The 24,131-nt window shown below is 39.6% G+C and overlaps 1 protein-coding gene across 1 annotated transcript; it reads left to right on the plus strand.

Annotated features, from left to right (window-relative positions):
• Positions 1 to 967: 967 nt before the first annotated feature.
• hgfb (hepatocyte growth factor b) lies at positions 968 to 24,131 on the plus strand. The gene is made up of 18 exons (XM_061252460.1): positions 968 to 1,070; positions 3,523 to 3,691; positions 5,708 to 5,820; positions 6,304 to 6,418; positions 9,871 to 10,013; positions 11,129 to 11,249; positions 13,836 to 13,954; positions 15,564 to 15,729; positions 15,931 to 16,064; positions 16,691 to 16,784; positions 17,927 to 18,060; positions 18,683 to 18,715; positions 18,869 to 18,974; positions 19,404 to 19,478; positions 20,473 to 20,622; positions 20,997 to 21,103; positions 21,369 to 21,508; positions 22,818 to 24,131. The coding sequence occupies exons 1-18, from the start codon at positions 1,016 to 1,018 to the stop codon at positions 22,998 to 23,000; spliced, it is 2,157 nt and encodes a 718-aa protein (XP_061108444.1). The 5' UTR covers positions 968 to 1,015; the 3' UTR covers positions 23,001 to 24,131.

The following is a 24,131-nucleotide window of genomic DNA, read 5'->3' on the forward strand; positions in this document are numbered from 1 at the left end:
ATGCTTGTGTAGAGTTCACTTCTCAAGTTCACTTAACTTGACATTGTAATGCAGCAAGGACAATATCTTTAATAGAAGCAAGAATAATTTTTTAGTGTATAAGATCATTATCACCTGTAGCAACTGTGCAGGTTCTGTGGACACGTGGAGACATTTTTCACTGACATCAGGAGTCAATCGGTAGAACCAGACTGTCTGTTTTTAACTTACAAAATAGGAATAAAAACTGTTCATCACAAAAAGGTCAATCAGTACCTGTTGTCGCCCTTCTTCATGAACCAATCACCACATTTGTGCGTTGAAATGAACCCCACTGTTTGCAGAAAGACAGACTTCCAGCCTGGAGAAGGAAATAAATATGTTCAACTCAGCATCCAGATATGACATTTTGAAATTAGGATAGCTTTACGATGTATAGCAGTTAATCAACATAATAACTTCATACTGTATCCTAAGAAGCACAGTTGAAGGGTGTATAGTTTTTGCCATTCCCATTTCGTTTTGTTTTTTTTGACCAAATACAGTACAATTCTGGGCTAATTGGCCATACACACTATAACATTTAATTGGGCTTTTTGTAAGCTAACAACATGACTAACCATAGGGCAACATTAGGATGCAAGTAGGCTACGATATTGCATTCAGTTACAATATACTGTATGTGTATTTTTTGGAGTAAGCTAGCCAAAATAAATTATATGCATCTGGTCAACCATCTCAGCCCTCGGTGAAATAAACCCGTTAAATAAACAAACAAACTTGTTTGAAACTGGAAGCAGACTGGGGTTGAGTTTCCTTTAAGTGCTCGGCTGCGGGGGTGGGGTATCGGTGCGATGTAGTCGTATTGAGGGTTGAGCAGAGGACGGATCCTTTCCAGTAAGGGGGCATCTTTGCTGTAGTAAGGATTTTTCCAGTTAATCATACAAGCTAATGGTGAGATCAGACCTTATAAACAGACGCAGCGCAGCGAGAAGCTCAGTCATTCGCAAACCTCGGAATACCTGCTCCAAGAACAATGATAATGTGGATTTACAAGGCACTATTGTGTTTGGCTTTTGTAGTTTACTCAGGTAAGTTTTGGACTCTGGGTATTTTTGGTGGAATTGAGATGCGTAGCCTACGTTTCTTTATCTATCTATTTTCACACCGCACGTGTGCTTTTAAATGACATATTCCATTAAGTTTTTTTATGAATGTTGCAGGTGATATGTTTCATTACGTGTGATAGGGTGTTTTTATCTTTGTTATATTATTTTGGAAAAATATTAAAATATCTACAATGCTAGGCATGACATATAAATTGACTTCTGTATATCATATAGGCTAGGCCTATTTGTCAAGTTATTCGAATGTCTAGATGTGCCAGTGCACAGACAGGTAACCACGATAATAAACTGCCATCGGATTAGAAACTCTACGTAGTATTCAGTGGAAAAAATAATTGTCATTGCAATAATCATTGCAAAACGGTTGGTCTCTCAGCTCTAAACTCAAGTTCGTGGCTGCTGTGGTAGAGTGAGTGGTGCGTGGGACTCAATGCTGAACCTCAACATGCGCATATCAAATAGCCACTAATCGCCTCATAAATACACCTGAAGACGAGATAAACTCGGAAATAACTAAATACACTGCGTTCACTGAAGAAAATGATTCATCACATAATATGAGTCGGAATATGTGGTTTATGCAGGACATTGACTGCACGTGAAGTAGCGTACTTGCATTATAAATACATATTTTTGACTGATACTGGGGTTTTTTTGTTCGTCTTTGATTATGAGCATTATGTTGTATTCAATCAAACCCTAAACTTGCAAACAGATTTTCTACCAGCATTGCATATGAATGATGCGTTGCACACTTTTGCATGAACTGTGATAAAGCATAAGATTTCCATAACGTGGGACACTTTTATCGTTGCCAAGGGAGACGACATAAATTAAATGCATATATTTTCCTCCAAATATGCGGCTGTTCACTAACCCCTGGCAAAGAACCTAAGCTGCAAGAACTGACAGAGATCAACTTCAGCTGTGTACCGAATCTTTCTCTGGAGAGCAATCGTTTGCAGGCTGTGGAGGATTTGATGTACGACTGCAAAAAAATGACATCAGAAGCAATTTACGCACCGCAACGGACACAACATCTGTAACCCGGAAAGAACAAACAATTTTAAAGTTATCCAAACCCACCGCGTTGTACTAGTGTGTTTTTTTCTCGAGGCTGTAACCGTTATCTCAGGCATTTGCTAAAGGTAATAACGCGATAGAGTAAAATCAGCTAGAGGCAGCACCTCTTCCCTGACCTATCATTTGAACAGAAAGGTTGTCAAGATGTATTGATTTGATTAATTACGCCAGTCACTTGAGCTAATCTTTTGCCAGTAAAAGAGGATGTAAAAACCAGTCAAGTGTCATTTGTGGCAATAAAGTAGGTCCACAAATGTGTCCCTAATTACATTTACAGCTGCACCGAGAAAATGGGATGGTTTGGAATGCAAGACATCAACCTAAAGTGAAATCTACTTGTGAAGCCAACTGCCGATGACAGAATAAATAACTGCCAGATGTGACCCAGTGTAGCCCAAACATTAATTGGGTGTATTTTGACTTAAATTGAAAAACAGGTTTAATTCTATCTGTTAACATTCTCAGAAATGTTCATACATATTGGAATGTCTACTATTGGAATAGTAGTGGTAATTTGTGTGTTTAATAATCCTTTTCTCAAGAGAAAATATCCTTTCTGTCTGAAATTGGGATTATGGAACAACAACATTAACAAGGCACAGAAAATAATTAATGGAATTCTAGTGTTTTAGAGGTGCAGTTCGTGCAATAGTAGGCTACCGACCATGGATGGGTAACAAAAGGAAAGTGAAGGGATGAGTGTAAAATGACTTGGTTATCGATAATTGAGTAATTGGGTCACAGTAGCTCATGGCATGCAAATGGAAAGCTTTGGGAAAGACTGGTGAATACCGTCTTGCTCACTCTGCGCTTTCGGAAACCTGGCAAGAAAGGAATAAAGCTACTCTAGTCAGGAGGTCCCAGGTTGCAGTGGGCTTGTTGACTCACATTGAGAGTGAAAATGAGTGGCTCCTCAGTCAGTCCTTCTGTCTTCAAGGAGGGAGGTGCTTACCCGCCTCCAGTGAGCAACTCCGTATGAGTCATTACTGAGTAACATAACAATGATGTATGGTGCTGTTTTTAAATCCAATCAACTGTACCCCTTTCTTAAAGTAAAACACGTAACTGAAACTGTTTTTGGGATGGGATGCATGCGGTAGAGAACATCTTTTCATAAAAAAAACTTTTTTTGGGGGGAATGTGGCTAAGCTTTGAGTCTGCATATAATGAACAGTTGATTAAATATTGCATGATGGAAAAACTGAAACATGGGATGACAATAAACTGTCACCAATTCCTGACTGAGTAGCTGTCCGGAGAGCTGTACTAAGTGTTACAGGGTAAAGCTCCAGACCTTTTCTTTGATGTGGTTTTTCATGTTGCATTGTTTCAGAAAGTAAAAGAAACTGTCTTCAGGACTACCAGAAGAGTGATGGGGTACGTCTAATCAGACCTGCTGGCTCCTATCTGACAAAGAGCAAGAACCTTAGCATGGTCAAGTGTGCCCGGAGATGTAGTCGAAACAAGGAAATGAAAAACAAGGAAGAAAGGTTTATCTGCAGGTACGTTTGACTGTGTGGGGAGTCCTTTGCTGTAGATGTTTAGGGATGGTATATGACAGAAAAGAAAGATAATACACACACATCCAAATAGGTTAGACGCAGCACAGAAGTAGCATGTATGCATCCTTACGCAGCAAATTGTTAAGTGAACTCTTACAGATAATATTTGGTCCCTCTCTGGTGAGAAATGGGGCCATTCTTTGTTACTTGGATGATTCCTCCAACATATACATAAACACTTATACACTTCAGGGATCACAGTATAAAAGTCACATAAAATAAAACACGTAAAATATTCAGTGTTAAATATATTTTAATTTACACACACACACACACACACACACACACACACACACACACACACACACACACAGATATATAGATTTAACTCCCCCCATTGGATTCATATAAACTATCTTAGAATTAAATTATCATTGGATACTTTAATGGGCAGGGCTTTATATTTGATCTGTTTTCTAAAGAAAATAATCTTGCCACCTGCTAACTTCTTTAATCAAAAGCCAAGCATTCTAACTGATTTGGATTCAGATCTTGGAGTAAGTCAGCAGAAAAGCAACAGAATGGAAATTACCAAGCTCTTAACACCATATCTAAACCCCTTTGAAGCAGGAATGGGTTGTCCAAATGTTGTTCAGCCAAACATGTTGCTAGCACATTTTAAGCACTACATTCACATCATATTTATTTTAGCTTTTTGTCGCTCAAATCCAGAACACAAAAAAGGTGGAGCAGTACATAAATAGTGACTAGCTGTTAACAATAATATCCTTAAAATATTTATAACTTTCAGTTACATTTTTATTGAGGATGTGTACAGATGTGGAATGGTTTACACTGAGCACTTGCAATTAATGCCCTGAATACATTTTAGCTGTAGACATGATTTTATCTGTCTCCATACGCGAAACAGGGAACCACTGAGTCATTGAAGTCAGTCTGGTTGCTTGATCTCCACATAAGCATCTCTTGATATCAGGGCTTTAATACATTATATTAACTTTTCTATGATGGTTTGCAACATTTGTTTGGATGAAAACAATAGTATTGAAGATTGATTGTTTGTAGAATGTTGACTCTGCTAATGTGGTTGCTCACAGAATATCTTCTGTGGATATGAACTATCGTGCAGTATATAAGTATTTGGAGAGTGGTTCTATTTCAAATAATCTGTGAATGAATTGCATCCCTTTTTATACAGTCCCTCCAATGTAGCGGACCACAATTAATTGGATAGTTGGCTTCTCAGCTGAAAAGCTTTCAGTATCTAATGTTGATTCCTGGCTTCTGATTGTCTTTGGAGTCTGTCATTGGCATTTCTCAACTATTTGAGGACCAGAGTTGGGCCAATGAATGTCAAGGAAGCAATTATGTGGCTGAGAAAAAAAGGCACTAGATACTGAACAAACTCCCTTACACCTGAACTGCGGAAGCAATTTAACACACCTGACTATTCGGAAAATGTGAATCCAAAACATTATGTTGCCCTAAAATGGGGGGTGATGAACAAACAGTTCTGCAATCTCTATACAGAACCTTTAATAAAAGCTGAGACTTTAACCACATCTGAATTATTTGATTAGAAATCTTAAATTGATGAAGTCTAGAGCCAAATCAAGAAAAAAAGATATATATGTCTGTGTCCCAAAAACATAGGCCACTATATATTGCTTTTTACATGCAGTTGTAAGTGTTTCTTGACGTGCCTCTAACTTTAGTTACCCTATGCATGAGCTGGTTAAATATTCACAATATTGATTATTGTAAACAAAGTAAATGGGGTTAATATTTATTTTTCACCTAATTTCTGCATGAATGTGATAGTTCTCCAGGCTGTTCCTTTGCTCTACTTATACTCATCAATGAAAGTAGTTTTTATGGGATAGATTTATTGGTTACTCACTGTGTCCTTGGCTTTGTTATTATTTGCATTGCCTCACATGGCAGAACTAGGATTTTATCACCTGGTGTCCATCACACCTTCCCCTGTCTCCACAGAGCTTTCTACTTTGACCACATAAACAAGAAATGCCACTGGCTCTCCTTCAACAGCCACACACCCAACATCCAGACTGTCCAGGACTTCAACTTCAATCTCTATGAGAAGAAAGGTCAGTGTTCCTATTGGCTTTGGGTTTGAACTAACATTGGCTGGGAAATTGCAACCAGGAGTTTCAGCATCAACTGGATCAGCTGCTCCTTATTTTACAGATCTGGAGTAGCTCTTCCACTTTTTATCCAGTTCTGTGGTCTAGAGATACGTTGGTCAGTTTGCCCAACATTCCGCACTCTGTTACTCTCTCTGTATGAGCAACTAAACACCCTGTCAGAGGTGCATAATTTTAGTTTGTTGACGATGGTCTGGAGTTGAGGATCCCAGACCAAGTGGAAATGTAAGAGGTAAGACACTTGCAGTTCTGCAGATTGCCGAAGAATCCCTACTGCACCTGTTATCACAATATCAAAACAAAGACAATGGAATATTTAGATTTAGAGCAAATAATTTCAGGTGACATTGCTCTTGTGAACAGTGAAACTGTCAATGTCAGGTGGTCTCATGAGTCCTCATTTTTATACTGGCTTCTCTTTTGTAGACTATGTGAAACAGTGCATCGTTGGTACTGGTCTGAACTACAAAGGAAACCAATCTGTCACAAAAGCTGGAATCACGTGCCAAGCTTGGTCATCTACCATACCCCATGATCACACGTAAGATTTTTGCTGTTTCATTGCATTGCTCTGCTGCTTTGTATATTGTTGTAGGATCATGCATACTTTAGTCATGAAGAATCGGTGATTGTAATGTTGTTTTGCAAGTTGTTTTGTTTAATCAAATGGATTTCACAAGTGATACTGAATGCATCACCAGTCATTGCAAAACTGTCACCCATAAGTTTTTTTGTCGGGTTCAAGAGCAACAGTTACTTGTGCAAGTTAACAGGCTTGCACATCCTGTCTGTGCACTTAACTAGATTTCTTGCCATGAGGTGGCTGGAAAAAGCTGCCTGGCTATCCAAAGCTACTGTTAGGACAAATGGCCCTATTTTAACAGTCAAGGTGCAAAGGCTTCTACTCAAGGTGCTGGTGAATTAAGGAATGTCCTACTAAATTTTGGTACTTTCACGACACCAGGCCTTATGCTGCATTAATATCACATGGGAGAATGCAAATGAAGGGACAACTTCCCATTGATCTGACTTGGGGGTGGATCTGCTTGGGGTGGATTTCATTGGATCCCTTATGCACACCCACACACAAGGGGAAAAAAAGGATGAAGCTATGTTTGGTCCAATATCTAGCCTAAATTATTGAGACTAGTTAAATATGTAGCCTGTCTGCTGTTCGTTTGTCCTCGAGCTTAACTTAACCACTACACCAAACCAGTTGCAAGCGAGAGTAGCCCTATAATGAACCATAAGCACGCAAAGGCAAGATGGTGCAAATATAAAATTATATTCAGATTTTGTTCATCTGAACGCTTGCTAATTTGGCCATGAAAGCCATTTCTCTTGTAGCATTCACGTGACTCCTATAGTTTTACCGACAGATTGGAGATATCAGAGCTGTCAGAAGGTTTCCATTTTTCCAATTTCGAATTGTAACTTGGAGGTTGTCGTGAATAGTTTTTCCCAGTCGGAAAGTGTCAATTTCAGTAATTCCAATATGACATGAATGCAGCATTAGTGCAACTATGGCGCAGTTGTAAAAGTGGCTGGTAGGAATATATTACCTGGTCGATGAGCAAGCATGTTGTGAGAGGCTCCGTTACGCTACAATACAATAATATCACTATTTTAAATAAACAAAAAAATCTAACTTCAACTAAGTCATATAGTCATATCAAGTGCTTATCGTTTCAGACATGCACTTGATATGATGAATGTCCACTCACGAGAGAAGCTCTCAGCCAATCAGTCCCCCTATTTTGCAGCTTAAAACCTGTGCTGGATTGCATAAGCGCAATGTAAATGGATTAATGACCACCAAACTTGCACACCGCCATTTTGTTCTATCGACAAGTCCCTTATTGTGTCAGCCAACCCATGTTGATGTAAATGGGTTTTATGCAGATCATAAAACTACCAGTCTTGGTGCAGGCAACAAATATTCAATTTGCAGGAGACAAAACTAGTAATCCCACATTTGTGCATACAGTACATTGCCATGAAAATAAGGCCCAACCTGTCTTTCCACAATACTTGTTCCCATATCTCTCCTTGGATACCCCCAACTAATCGAGGGAATGGTTCAATGTATCCAAGGAGAGATTTTGGAACCAATTTTCAGGCCATCCAACCAAGTGAAGTTTTTCAGTCACATGGTGTCCTGGGGTCAAAGTGGGATTATTTAGTTAGCTGGGTAATTGAGTCAAATCCAAACCCCCCAAATGTGGAACAGTAAAAATATCTGTTCTGGGTTTTAATTTGTGCAGTTGTCCAGCAATCCGGCTTTGTGAAACAGGCCGCTGCTATCTTAAAATATGGCATTTATAAAGCCAGTTTTCTATTGAATTCTATAGATACTTCTGCACATACTGTATCAATGAAATTAAGAAATTAGAATATAATTTACAGGAAAGTGACTGATGCATATCAAAATTTATGTATTTGTATGGGTCTTTCAAAAGTGTGTTAATGATTGGCACATGTAAATGTTTAATTTAGGTTATAAGTGTGGAGGAGTGTTTCTAAGTGTTTAAGCAAAGCCAATGAATAAAGAAGTTTGTAAAGTTAAAGGTGTTCAAGAACATTAAAGTGTTCAACAACCAGGGTTCATTAGAGGTGCAAATCCCTTCCAGCATTACTTGTTTGTTATGAGATATGTACAGGAGTACTGGAGATTTATAGGGTAGGGGAGAAACACACTAAGACTCTTTAAGGACTGTTTTCTGCGTGCCTTCCAGCTGTTCTTTCAAAGCTGCAGGCACATGGCATGGCGATATTTCCCTCTGAACCCATACCTTCCTCCTGTTTGATGTCAGTGCCAATTTGTTATTGGTTTCTTATCTCTCCATGTGTTACCGCACGTTAAATGATTTCTTAATCTTTAATTGTTGCCAAAAGTCATTGGGTCATTGGGTCATCTAATCCTTAGCTGCTTGTTATACATTTCATTATATTATTGCCATTTGGCAGATGCTCTTATCCAGAGCAGCATAATATACACAAATATTATGTTTTTAGGGGGGGAAATATAATGGTATCACCATTCTCCAGTGGCAAGTTTCAAAGATCCAAGGATTTTTACTCTACAGTTGGTCAATGGAAATTCTGGAAAATTCTGGAAATGGAGAAATATGAGAATGAAAAGTTATTGCTGATAGCTTGAATCTAAAGCAAATCATATGTGTTAACTTTCCACAAGCAAAATCAGATCAGTATATCTTGCAATAATTGAATGGTAGCTTGAGTACTTCAAACATGCTTTTTGCATAACATGCATCCCTGACATGTTTTGTACATACATTTGTCTAAATTGCAACAATATCATCCCAGATATGAATGCTTACAGAAAGATTACTTATCCAGAAGTGTAGCAAAATGGCAAAATCTGTTATTTCTGGCTTTATTTCTGTCCTAAGATCGACGCGTGGAAGTCTGGATAAGGGAGCTCATGTTTCTAGATCCTGCTCTGGAGAGGGAATGAAGCCCTCTCCTTTGTAGGGAGGCAGTCAGGGAGTCTTTCGGCAACTCACATAACAGATTATTCTGCCATTTTAACATACTGTCTACACAGAAATGGTTCCCTGGCAAGCTACTCAATGCCTTTTGTTTATCAGGCGTAGCTTGAATATGTAATGAAATTGAAATTGATCCCTTGATTGAAATATTACTACAGTATGTGCTGATGAAAAACATATAACTTCCTTATTGGCTGCTGTTGCATGAATGATGTCTTACATCTGGCCAATGCCTCCATAGTAGTGTGTCCTCCGCTAATATTGCCACCAAGAGAGGTCCAGTCAATGTGCTTGTCCAAAAAAGCATGGCGCCGATTGTCCCCTGGGGGCAGTCTTTGTAGAAAGTGTTTTTTTATTCACAGTATGTCCAAGGCGCCTCCACTGAATGTCAAAGTATCATGAAAAATGAGATCAATATCCATCCAACCGTTGCAGTGTTACTTGCAAACCCAGTGGATTCATGGGTCATTTCTCTGCTCAGTTTCCAGCCTACAAGGTACAGGAGAAGGGACCTTCAGGAGAACTATTGCCGCAATCCAGAGAACGAGCCCACGGGGCCTTGGTGCTTCACCACCGACTCCAAAGTCCGGCATCAGACGTGTGACATCCCACAGTGCTCTGAGGGTAAATCTTCGTCTGCCATACCGAAACAAGGAACCCTCTGTGGGTAAAACAGGATTAATCAAATATGCACTTGGAGCGTACAGTAGGACATCTGACACTGCTTCTAAATTATAAAACCTAGAACCTACAGTCCCTTACATTTGATGACTGCCCCAAATAAATGTATTTTATCACTAGCGATGCTGTTAATGATTCAAATTCATATGTTTTTTTTAATACAGAGAAGGTGCAATTTCTGTCTTATTCTGAATTTATCCTTGACTTATTATTTATTTAGATTAGGCATATATATATATATAAAATTGGGAGCCAAAATTAGACCTCACACAAATTTTACTTCACAGAAGCATTTTTTCTGACTGAAGTCTTGCATGAATGCTCCCATAAATTAAGAGCTATATGTTCCACTAGATGGCAAAAAGGCACCAAAAAAGGTCTCCTTTTTAAGTCTTGTTTTTGTGCCAGTAAGTGACCATTTCAAGGATTTGGCCCAGATTAAGTCAAATTTCAATATAATGTAAGTATCTTAGCCATCCACTAAAAACTTTAAGAAAAAAATGTGTGCAACAGAAATTGTGGTTGCATTGTGGTTTGACTAAATGTGTACCCTTTACTCCAAGATTTCAGAGGCATGGTTTCCTTTAATGTGTACAAAGTGGCCTAAAGAGGAAGATGTTGTGTATGTCTGATTGAGTCTCTGGAAAACCAAACAGGATGTGCTTTAGAAAACAGTGACTGTGCTGAAGTGCTGTTTTTTGTGAGCTCAGGGATGAATTTAGCATTGAATTGTTTGTTAACTCATTTGTTTCCCTATAAATTAGAGTGAATGAAGGTTTCAGGAGTGACAAACGTGTCTGTTTTGCATGCTTTGAACAGTTTTTCATATTATTTCTCATATTATAGTGAGTCAGAGTAAAACTGAATTTTTTTGTATGCGATCCTATGGCAATTATCATGTAGTCAACACAACTTACATGTCATAAACCACATGTATATGGTTTTACTGTACAGTTCACATTCATAGCTATATAAAACCAAACATATTTACTGTGGTAAAGTATGAAAAAAAAAAAAAAGTACACTAAATTTTGCCTTTTTTTTTTTTTTCTATGCAGTGGAATGTATGAAATGCAATGGGGAAGGGTACAGAGGCCCCATGGACCACACTGAGAGTGGAAAAGAGTGTCAAAGGTGGGACCTAATGGAGCCCCACAAACACCACTTCCATCCCAAAAGGTAGGAAAGAGGCACCTGGTCATACATTATCACAGACATAAAATGAAATCCAGCACTATTTCAAACCCGGCAGAGGGGTGGCTGTGGGTCATTCCTCCTGTCTGCATAGCTGTGGATTAATTTTGCCTGCTTACATAGTTCAGCACATTACACTCCTTACCATGCCAGGAGTGAACCTAATTGTCTAAACAGAATGTACAAAAAAGAACATTAAATATGATTACCTCCCTGAAACTTGTCAGCTAAAGTCAAAAGACCATTAGGGGGGTCAGGAGGGTCACAGGTAGGAGGGAAAATGTATTTTGACGGAATAAATTAGCTTTGAATGCAAGAGAAACTTTTTGAAAGGAGGTCATGATGTGTCTAGTATTGTTTTCTCAGTTAATCAAGGTGGCTTTCAACGGGTAGCCAAGCTTCACCTCCACTTTTTTAGTTTCAATTCACCATGATATAATGGACCTCTATGGACCTCTTTCCAAATATAATGCTACAGTTACTCCCAAACATCAAAAAATGAACATTTTAATTGAGAACTATTTATTTTTCTGGCAGAACTATTAGACAATATAGGCACAATATAGGCACACCTTTACCTCACAAAGGACACTTTGCCCCAGAATATTGGTATAATTTCACTAACTAAAGTTCACACCTGGCTAATAGGCAAGTGCAGCAAACAGCTGGCAAAAATACTTATCGAAACAATTGAGACTTTAAATCCAGATTAAAGGTGTCAAAGCCTCAGATTAAATCCAGACTGTGCCAGTGCCAACTGTGGCCTTTAGCTCTATAAAGTGATGTGCAAAGCCAACTGCAGGGGATGGTCGATCAGGGATCTGCATTTATCACTATCTAGCGACCCCTGCTGGTGGATCGGGCGTCTGTGTATTACATGTGAAAGCTGAAAGGCCAAAAGGGTCTTCCTCTGACTCCACTCTGTGCAAGCTTAGCTGTAGTCTGAGGTGTAAGAAGAAGCAGCTGGGAACACGTGTTCCGGAGTTCTGGAGTGTCTACACTCTCCCGAATCAGCAATGGGGTTTGCAGCATGAAGTCGTAGATGATTGACCTTTCCGGCGTGAGAATTGGAGATGCTAAGCCACACGTTGTGCACGAAAAAAAAAACAGTTTTTCCTCCAGATGTTTTTAGTTAGCTAGCTGCTTCACCACATACAGGTCTGTGTGCATGACATTGTTGTATTGTGCCCATGGGTACGCCACCAAAGCCCTCCAGAGTGTTATGAGCTTGCGCTGGCTGTTGGCCCGAGCCCTGTGTGTTGTTAATGGAGTCTGTCCTCACTCTCATCCATTACGTCCGCATCAGTGCTCTTCTCATTACCATCACAGCTGCCAACTTTCAGTAATCCTCACCATAATCATTATGAGTCTGTTCAGAAACCCTGCCAAAGTCCTTGAGTACATTACAAAGTTATGACAGCCAAATGGAGAGTTCAAGAGAAAAGCAGACGCAGTTGCTGGGGCATGGTGTGATAAGCAGTGAGAATGGAGAAACACACAAGAGTAATTTCTGCTCTAAATGAGATATTTATCAGCACATGCCATGCCTGACCAGTGATAGTGCTCATATGTAACTATTGGATTAAACTGTTTGTCACAGTGTACATTCTGAGTATGTGAGCAGTGGTACTGGCTGAGAAGTACTGACTAGTTAATATTCAACACATTGCATTGTATAATATGGGCTGTGTGTGCCTTTAGAGGTCACTGCATGCTCAGTTTGCCTTTATTTCGTTGCAAATGTAAGAGAAATGAGTAAATTACCAAAATGAGAGGCAATATTCTGTTAATATTAGCAAGTATTGGAATTTCTTGATTATTCTCATTATGTATGCAACAACCTTGATGTGTTGAATAAAAAGAATTGGCATAAAGAAATATGTTTTGGAATATTTTTTCAAGCGCCAATTATCAAACTGACAGTAACATCAACATTGTTTGCATTTTTTTCCCCTTAAGTAATTTTAGTTGGGCCCAAATACTGATTTCTCATATTCAAATGATAGTAAATGAAACAGAAAGACATAATATTCCATTTCTTGCTATGGTTTTCGCACATGTGTATGTGTTTAAGATGGTTGTTTAAGTAAAACTAATAAAGAGGTTAATTGAGAATCATTAATAGTGTGCATGGTTCAGCCAGCCATCTGAATATAATTTGCTGTCAGGAGTGAAAGTTGTTTCTGTCTGTTTATGTTTCCCCATGCAATAAATAGCAAAGAAAGCCATAACCAAAGGAATTTGTGTACAATAACATTTCACCAGCAGGTAATTTAAGAAGGGGAATTAAGAAGAGGAATTCCAATATGGGCCTTTTTCTTTTGCCCAGAGGAACTGTGACCCAGTGTTTCCTTTGCATGACTGCACCGAGGTCCCAGACAGCGCTCCTCAGCGATGTGTTTGGATAAGCCGGCCCACTCCTCACCCCTGCGTTTATTCAGGCGCGTGATTTAGAGGCGTCCGAAGCAGATTGTCTGCGCGTTGGAGAGCGCGCGGGCCAAGCCCTTTCTGTGTGACGCTTCAGCAAATAAAACCTGACCGCGGGATGCCCGTGCCCCTTCCCTCTCCCAGGTACCCTGACAAGGGCTTGAAGGACAACTTCTGCCGCAATCCCGACAACCGCCTTCGCCCGTGGTGCTACACGCTAGATCCCAAGACCCCCTGGGAGTACTGCAGCATTAGAGCGTGTGGTGAGTTGGCCAAATTTACTGCTTCCCCTTCCTGTCCTTCGGGTCTCTGTCGCTGGCAACCTCTGCGGAATGTTGTTTGTTAAAAAGGGTGTTTCACAAAAAAGGAGTGGAGTGGCCTTCCACCATGTCCAACCCCCTTCTTATCTCAGCAGTTATGGCGCAACTTATTTATTTTGTGAACCCCCGCCATCGTCTGGAGATAATCCACCCCATTGCTGCAGGTTCATTTGTAAGTAAACTTCTGAACCTCCTCAAAGACAAAACAAGGAGGGTCAATTACGCTCCAGCAATGATACACCTCAGGGCTATTTTAATCACATGCTATACGCTCTGCAATGCTGGAGAATTTCATCATTCATTTTCATTAACATCATGTCACAACCACTTATGAAGAGGAGGAGTGATTAAATGTGGCAGAAGCTTCAGGAGCTGGTATCCTGATAACGTGTCTAAAAAAAGTCTACTTTGTCCCAGACATTATTAAAATGTTTTATTTCTTACGTGGGAACTCACAAACACAAACAAGCTTTCCAAATATGCTTCACTTTCAGTGACCTTTTGGCAAATGATGCTTTGCTTTTTCACTGCTTTTTTATATTGAACATTGTTTTTCCCATATTCTATACTAAAGCTATTGTGCTTTGACATTTTACACCCTCTAATTTTCCACTCACATTTTTTGTATTATTTTTTTTCTTTAAAAAATCATGTATGCTACTAAAGGTTTCATGTGTGGCCAGCTGACCAGTCAGTAGGTAACTTATTGAACATACAGTATGTCCGTAAGTCTTAAACCTAGTGGGCGTTTCATGTAATAATATCAGGGCGCTCATGGGGCCTTGAACCTGACGCAATGCAGCGGTAAGCCAAAACACGTGTCATTGCTAGTTTAGAGAGACGCAATGGCCTTTCCCTCCTGCACTTTGACAGTTATAATAGCAGATAAATAGTGCATATTGGTTGGGTTGGTCTTTAAATTAGGTGTGGTCATGGTAATTATGCACGTATTGCTATTTTGATGCAACTGAATGTGTTTGCTTTATGACTAACCAAAACCTGGCTTTAAGTCATGTTGCCGTTTCCATTGCTATTTTAACAGCGTAATATTACTGTAGTAATGTGTCTATAGGCTACTGCACTACCTACACCCTCCTGCCTGTTACACACGGGGACACATGTATGAAATTAAAGTTATTATTGTGTATTTTACCAAAAAATGAAAAATACAACATGCTTTGGATTGAAAATATTATGAGTGTTCTTGAAGCCAGCATTGTAATTTAACATGTGTTTTGGCAGAGTACACTGTACTGATTGTTGATAATGACTTTGAGAATGAATTGTTGAGAAATATTTTCAGCCAGTCCTCAGGCAAGGTGTTGTAATGATATTCAGCAAAAGATTATTGCAGATGTTTTCCTTGGTGATAGTGATATCATCGTTGAAGTCATCTCATTTTTTGAGATGCTCATATTGGATACTGCGCCTGTTTCTCTTAACTTTATTTTATTCTGTGATTTGCTTAATTGATTGGCAGCATTAATCTCTGCTTGAATTGCATACAGATGGTGAGTTCATTGCCTCACCATTTCATTCTCTCAATTCCCAGAGTCAGACACCAGGAATGATGCTGATGTGACAACAGAGTGCTTTCATGGTCAGGGGGAGAAATACCGTGGGACCGTTTCCATGACATCAAATGGAGTGCAGTGTCAACGCTGGGACTCACAGTTTCCCCATAATCACTCCTACAGTCCCCGGAACTACAAGTGCAAGTAAGGCTTCCTGCACTTTCATATCTTATCTTGAATTTCATACGATGTGTTTGTACGAGTGTACCACATCAGATTCAACAACCGCTCACAACTTCAGAAAACTGCCATGAACACCATAAGCAGGACGTAGCGTTAAATTACTTGCCACTGTCTAACTGTTGACACTTGTGTTTCCTGGCCTCTTGTGTTTTCCTGTCACAGAGATCTGAGGGAGAATTACTGCAGGAACCCGGATGGGGCCGACCTGCCGTGGTGCTTCACTACTGATCCCAAAGTGCGCAAGGCCTTCTGTACCAGCATCCCCAGGTGTGGGGCCAAGGCCCCCGAGACAGCGGGTGAGTAAATTACAGTGAAATTGGGATGTGGATTCTGTAGCTAACCATTCTGAAACCAACTGAACTGTGGCCTCAGTTCTGAGGATGGTTAGTGTTCATCATGAACTGATGAGAAGTTAGCACACAGTCCCTGGACAGTGATACAATTTTTGTTCTTTTGCATGGATTTTTGCTTCTCGCTTTCCAGATATTATTGTGGTGTCTTCTGCAAAATAACACTTTTCAGATGCATTCTGCTTTGTGATCTGGGTTTGAAAGTATCAAATAAGCGGACTATTCAGCTGTGGGTTTTTGATCAATGCAGCACAGTTTCTTCCATTGCACTGCAGATCTCAGCATGAATAAAAAACAAAAGGATTTGAATCCTTGGCTTTCCTGAAACCACACATTACACTGTCGTCTGTGAAGGAAAATGTGGCCAGCTACAAATAAGGCTGTTTTCAAACATGCTTATTTTAAGACAAGATGAATATGAGAGTGAAATCCATCATTTTGAAATGAAGCACTTTTGATCATCCAAATGTTTTTCTTTCTTTCACCCCTATGGAGGGTTATGTACTGTATCTGTTATTGTCAGTTATTGTGAAAGACTGGCTTGAGAGCCAATGGATCTTTCTCTGTTCTAGACTGCTATGAGGACAGTGGTGAGATGTACCGGGGACATTTGTCCAAGACACGATCTGGTATTCCTTGTGGGATGTGGGAAGATCACAGTAAAAGGTATTCCCTCCTACGTCAGCCATACTGGGGTTACGGGGAGAGGAAAAAAGCATACATTTCAATCGTAGTTTCTATGGAAACGCACCTTGGCCATTTTGTCTGCATTGCAGTCCTTTTTTCTGCTGTTCAGCTACAAGAAATACTCATTTTCTTTTTCCATTCAGATGATCAGTTTTTGATGTTCTGTAATCATATTGTATATCAATAAAATGGTGCCACATTGTTTTATTTTGTATAGAGTACACACATGTTTATTCAGATGATATGGTAATCATTAATATTATGACATTTGTTTCTGAATATTTCACTTTCACCGTGAGTGTTCTAATCATACAATGTTAAACTCTTCCTTTTGTAAGCAATGTACAGACAGGGTTTGCATCAATTGTATACATCTTGGTAATTCACAGATTGTTGCCGTAATTTTCAATTCAAAGAATCAGTTTCAATTGTTTTGACACTGGGTCAATTCAAAGTTCACCCAACATAGCTGTAAGTGTTAAAAACAACATGGTAAAGTTTCTGGAACCACAGGGGCTAATCCTGCGTGAGATCATATTGGTTTAGCTTGAAAAAATAAGGCAATTTTATGGCTTGAGACAATCTTCAAATAATTTTCAAAGCAAGTGAAACACACATTTACAGATATTTGGTGTTTAAATACAGTCTGAAAAAAAGTAATAAATTCTAAAGACAGTGATCTCACAGCTGGTCAGATATCTTCCAGGGGTGACTGTTGAACAAAATAACTTCTTGGTCTGTGCTATACATTTTTAGACCATATGTCTTTCCTATAAGTTTTGACATTTACCACCTAAGGAATTCTTACAGAGAAGGCTGTTTCCAAAAAGTGAAAAAATAAAACGCTGAATTCCTTCAGCAATGAGAATGTGGGAGCAATGAATCTAGGTGGGCACGTCATGACTAATGCTCAAAGCACATACTTCATATTCCCCAGAGTGTTTTTTACGAACCTCTGGGCCTTTGGACCGTTCATTGATTTTCTTTTTTGAGCTGTAATGGCCAAATCAGGATTGCATTTCTGTAAAGTTCAGTGTAACTATGTCACTCACCTTACATTGTTCAGGGAACCTTTTCCTCCAATTGACTGTGTTTTTGTCTTTGTTCTATTGTGTGAACAGGGACAGAGATGCACCAGTGCTGACAGCTGGACTGGAGATGAACTTCTGCAGAAACCCTGATAAGGACAAACATGGGCCATGGTGCTACACTAACAACTCATGTATTCCCTGGGACTACTGCCCAATAAAGCCATGTAAGTTCTATGGAAATGGTACTTAACAAATGGCCCCTCTCAAAGATTTGTATAGGATATAGTATGATATTCTTTTCATTATTATCATCATATTTAAAGACTACCCAATCTGTTTGCAGCAGTGTGGTCCTTGGGCATAGTTCAAGGTGTTTAAAAAACCATGGTGGTCCTTTGTAGCAAAGTAATTAGCTAAAGCCCAGAGGTAGAATCCAAGCAGTTTATTACTGACCTGACAAGGCTCTCCTTTCCAAAACTTTCAATAAGCTAATGCACTCATGAGTGGCCAAGATGTTTTGCAATTTTGGTAACCCTGAAATTATAGTATTGCTTCCACATGTTGTTTGTGGGTCATAGACCAATCCCAATCTGCTTCTGTATGAGGAAAAAGAGGGTTGCACTATAGCCCACTACCAGCTATATATCTACTTTATATCTACTTTAAACAGATGGAAATCTTGTGTTTTTCTGTTCAAGAAATTCTAGTGTTTACTTATGTTCAGTTATCTGTGTTGCTGTAGTTTGTTCCAGATAACATGTTTTTTTTTTTTTTTGAAGATACTGCTCATGAAATGGCTATGATATTAGTACTTAATATGCATTCTTTTTTTGCTTTTAATTCCAGGTAAACCTTCACCAAATATGATCCCTGCAACGAGTGAGTACCTTTATATCTTCCAGAATCAGGCTAATAGGCTGAATTATTTTTTATTCAATTGCTTGGAGCAGCTGCCCATTCAAAGTGGAAAAGTATTTCCTTCTAGTGCTCCAGGTTTGGGTTTTGATTTTGGTCTATTTCTCTTTGTTCGAGCTGACACATCAAAGGCATCCTGCTTTGTTCACAAAACAACAAGGATTGTGGGAGGAACGCAGGTCAGGATGAAGGAAGGGAGCTGGATGGTCAGCATACAGAAAGGGTAACTGTCTCTAGATTATTTTAACAGGCTTTACAGTTCTGCTACATCTGCCATTCATATTAAATCAGTCTCAGCCACAGGAGAGCCATAGGTTTTCCAACATGGTTCTTCACTATTATTAACCGAGCAGGTTTAGAAGCATTATGAATGTACATTAACCATATTTCTTCTAGAATATTGTTTGCAGTTTATTTGTATCTGTACAGGTGGATCGATCAATACTTTGTTAATTGATTTTACGAACTGGATTTTTGAATGGATTCAAGCCCCCTTTGTTTACTATGGCAGACGTATCACAGCATTGAGAACTAAGCCTGCACTAATGCAGTATGCCCTTTCATGTCCTAAGTTAAAACTTGAAATGTGTTAACGCAATGTGAGGTACCAAAGCAGTCCACCTGAATTGCTGTAATTTACTTTGGTTCCCAGTAACTTCCACTGGTGTGGCGGGTCGTTGGTACGAGAGGACTGGGTACTAACCCATCGACAGTGTTTCTCATCCTGGTAATTATTTTACATACTAAAACAAATGTGAAAGTGTATGAACAAGCTGTCATTTTAGCGAAATATAATGAGTTACTTTTGTGGCATTGGGGAAGAGTTCCTCTGAATTTTTGTTCCTTTTTAGTTGGAAGTCTCATTTGCTTAACTTCTGTACTTGACATGTCAGTGTTCTTGTGAATTAGTGTTCTAGTGAATTTTCATGAGGAGTATGAAATAAAATCTTGGTGGTCAGTGGATCTATAATAGTGGACGACTATTGCTTCTTTATGCATCTTTTACCCTCAGCTTTTTCCACTGCTGAGAGTGGAGTGCTTAAATCACTGCCAAGCACTGATGCACACCTGGATCTGTTGTATATTAATATTTCGACATACTGGAGAATCAGCCAGTTGTAGTGAACCATTCACAAGCCCTAATGTGTCCATGACATGAGGGTGTAATGCAGTGTTTCCCAACTCCAGTCCTCGGGACCCACTTGCCAGAAGGTTTTTGTTGTAACCAGTAGCTCACACACCTGATTTAACTAATCAAGGGCATTTTTGTGGTTTGATTGGTTCAATCATTAAATCAGGTGTGTAAGTTACTGGTTACAACAAAAACCTTCTGGCATGTGGGTCCCGAGGACTGGAGTTGGGAAACACTGCATTACACCCTCATGTCATGGACACATTAGGGCTTGTGAATGGTTCACTACAACTGGCTGATTCTCCAGTATGTCGAAATATTAATATACAACAGATCCAGGTGTGCATCAGTGCTTGGCAGTGATTTAAGCACTCCACTCTCAGCAGTGGAAAAAGCTGAGGGTAAAAGATGCATAAAGAAGCAATTTAACTAATCAAGGGCATTTTTGTGGTTTGATTGGTTCAATCATTAAATCAGGTGTGTGAGTTACTGGTTACAACAAAAACCTTCTGGCATGTGGGTCCGGAGGACTGGAGTTGGGAAACACTGGTGTAATGGCTATTGACCACATTTTTGCCCTGCTCCACAGCATCCCTGACCTAACTGAATACAGAGTGTGGATGGGGTTCCTCTACCTCAATGACTCCGGTGGGAAGGCATCCGCGAAGCAGGAACTGAGGATTGCCCATGTCATCTGTGGTCCGGAGGGCTCCAACCTGGCCCTCCTCAAGTTATCACAGTGAGCATCCTGGAATAGGTTCCCTCGCTCATATTAGCTTCCATGGGAAACACCTATTGAAAAATAACATGTTGATGAATATTGCAAAATAGAAATATGATTTGAGGTGCTCAAATACATGGAATGCATTTGAAATCATATACTGTGGTACAAAAATATTTTACACTACTTTTATTTTATCTTATTAAGTCAAAAATATTCTGTATTTTACAAATCATGCATTATTCTGTTTAGGATTTGATGTCATAGAAGTTATTAATTTCATAAAGGATAATTGCTTAGAAGGATACAGAATGCAGCCTTTTACACAACACACAATGTGGGTGAGTGTCCATCAGTGTCATTAAAGCCGTGCTTTGCTCTTCCATGCCCAGACCTGCCCGGCTGGCAGAGAACGTGAGAACACTGCAACTCCCAGTGGCAGGATGTGCCATGAAAGAAGGAATCAGCTGCACCATGTATGGATGGGGGGAAACCAAAGGTACTGTCAGCAATACTACCCTACCTCTCAAATAATTCATATTCAGTTGATGGCCTTGTCTAGAGTGTTCTATACTTTTATTTGATTGTCAGGTCAAGTAACTTGCAGAGGGCTATTTAAGTGCCCCATCCAGGAATTGTAGCATATAACCTTCTGGCCTGCCCTACCCCCACCCCACCCCACATGCTCATTCATACATTTGAGCGTCTGCTTTTGGTTACTGTGATTTATGAGTCCTTCTCCTTTGTTGTTTGTGTCTTTAAAGGGACTGGCTATGAAGGTGTGATGAAGGCCGTGCAGTTGCCAATAGTTAGTAATGAGAAGTGCAGCGAGAACCACCGGGGGAATCCGATAACGGAGACCAACATCTGCGCTGGGGGTCGGAAGGATGAGGGAGTGTGCGATGTGAGTTTTTTATGCATTACACTCTCCACATGCGAGCTGGTCACTGTGGGGAGAATGATGATATTTGAATCTCATGCAATGTTGATTCACAATTCTTTGGGATTTACTTAAAGAAAACAGGTCCAATGCTCGAAATAATTTGTATATACACGCGGTGACGACTTTATTAGGTAGACCTGTACACCAACTTGTTAATGCAAGTATCAAATCAGCCAATCTTGTGCCACCAACTCAATGCATGAAAGCATGCAGACATGGTCAGAGGTTCAGACGTTGTTCAGACCAAACATCAGAATGGGGAAGAAATTTGAGCTTTGAATGTGGATTGATTGCTGTGCTGCCAGACAGGGTGGTTTCAGTATCTCAGAAACTGCTGATCTCCTGGGATTTTCATGCACAACGTTCTCTAAAATGTACAGGTTTTTGTGCAAAAAGCAAAAAAAAAAACATCCAGTGAGAAGCAATTCTGTTAATGAGCAGTCCCCCCAGGAATTGACAATCCTTTGATCTCAGAATTAATGCAAATTCAACCAATCCTCGCATTATTTGTGAAAGCTTGTGCTTTTGTCCAATCCCACAATATTTCTATCTAAATTTATTGGAAAAATCCTTGCATGTTTAGCCAAATCGCCACACTTTTGCATTAAATGATCCAATGCTAAACCGCATTGTTGTGAGCCCAGATCACACCAAATCACACTTTAACAAATCAACTTTGACCCCTTTCAGTGTTTGCAAACATTGAAGCTGTGCATACAAACTGGTGCCAGAAAGCATACCCTCTAATCAGGAGAGTTACTCCAACTACCATAAACGTTTATTGGCACAAGAGCTACAATAAAAAACTGTAACTCATAGCACTGGAGTGAAGTTGCCAAGCTTGTTCTTGCTGCCCTCCTGCCAGTGGGTTGATGACTTCACTAATTTGCCTAGCCTTCAGTGGTCGGACATTAGTGTACATCTGGTTGAGAAACCCAGGATGAACACCAAATATAACTTAAAGGTCCCATATTGTACACCAGGGGTGCACAACTCCGGTCCTGGAGGGCCGGTCTGCGAGCTGGTTTTTGTTCCAACCAATTACCTTAACTTATTTTTCTGACAACTCTAGGAAAGATGCTGGTTCACTCCTGTACTTGAGAACAGTACAACCTTTAGGACGTACTTGCAGTCTGCAGCTGTAGCTGGTTCATATACAAATGTCTGATCTAGATATTATTTCGCTAATTCAATAATTAAAAGCAGAAGTTGGCATCAGACATTTGTACATACATTCTGTTGACCTCTTGATCTTACTCCTTTCTCACAGAATGACTATGGTGGACCACTGGTGTGTCAGGAGGGCGAGAGTAAAATCATACTCGGCGTGAGCATACACAGCAGGGGGTGTGCTCGACCGGGTCGTCCTGCCGTCTTCGTCAACGTCCCCTTCTACTCTCAGTGGATACACAAGGTTTTCAGATACTACTCCCACCTGGAAGAGAACCACTAAAGGAGCCATCGCTGAACGTTTGTGAGACAGATCGAAATGAATAATGACATCTGTGATGTTTAAGTCTTGCTTTAAGAAAGCCATATGTTGGAATTTGGTCATTATACTCTTCTACAGCCTCTTCGGTTTTCTGTGGCCTGTATCGGCAGGGATCATCCAGATATTCAGGACATCTGCTTACATGGGACATGACAGATGAGGACAGAATGGAATGTGTTTTTATTTTTTCAATTGGAAACATTTCCAGATTTCCTTCTTCTGAAAGACTTAAGGTTACATATCCTTTTGGTTTTGGCTGCCATATTGAAATGAGGGCTGGTATCATTCGGTAAGCTTTACAGAAATATTTTCTTTGAGGCCAAAACCTAGTCACATGTACGGTAAATAATCCATGTTACAGTAAGCATTGTGTGTGTGTGTGCGTGTGTGTATAGAATTATACTGGCAGTGAGAATCATGATGAATGGCAGTAGCATCAGTGATAGTTGTTTGGATTTCTGTGTTATCCCTAAAGTATTGTCTCCTGAAAATACTTGAATTGTTTCAAAACCAAAATATTTAATCTGTCTGTAATTCTTGTAAGAAACTGGGTGTTTCTGATTTCAGTACACAATGTATCATTTAAAGCTGCGTGGTTTGTGTCAGATGTTAAATTGTGGCCGAGCAGTGTTGTACATACTGTGGAATAATGAGAGCACTGCAGACACAATGTTTTGTAGGTCTTATAGATCTGTAATATGGAAACGATGACAGAAGCATCTGGCTTATCCCATTTCTATGTGTTAAATTTGCAGTTAAATCTGTTGTGTTACATATCCAGGGAAACCTCTTGGTATTATTTTTTCCCTTGTGTTTTAACAAATGAAATTGTTAAATAGGTTTCTGGTAGCAGGAAACCAAAACACATGGTCAAATATTTCCTAAATATCTGAAATTTTGGTTCTGGTCAATTTCTGTATAAGAAAAAGAACAGAAAGGAGGAAGCCAGTGTCTGTGGAGAATGTATTTATACATTTGTATTAATGCTGTGTTGAAGAAAGTGCATGCATGTGTACACAAGTAACTATTATCTGAGGACTGCACTGCCTGTTTGCATTCTGCTGGTCAGAATATAGATGTGTGTATATGTGT

Source organism: Conger conger, chromosome 8 (assembly GCF_963514075.1).
Source record: "Conger conger chromosome 8, fConCon1.1, whole genome shotgun sequence".
Classification (NCBI taxonomy): domain Eukaryota; kingdom Metazoa; phylum Chordata; class Actinopteri; order Anguilliformes; family Congridae; genus Conger; species Conger conger.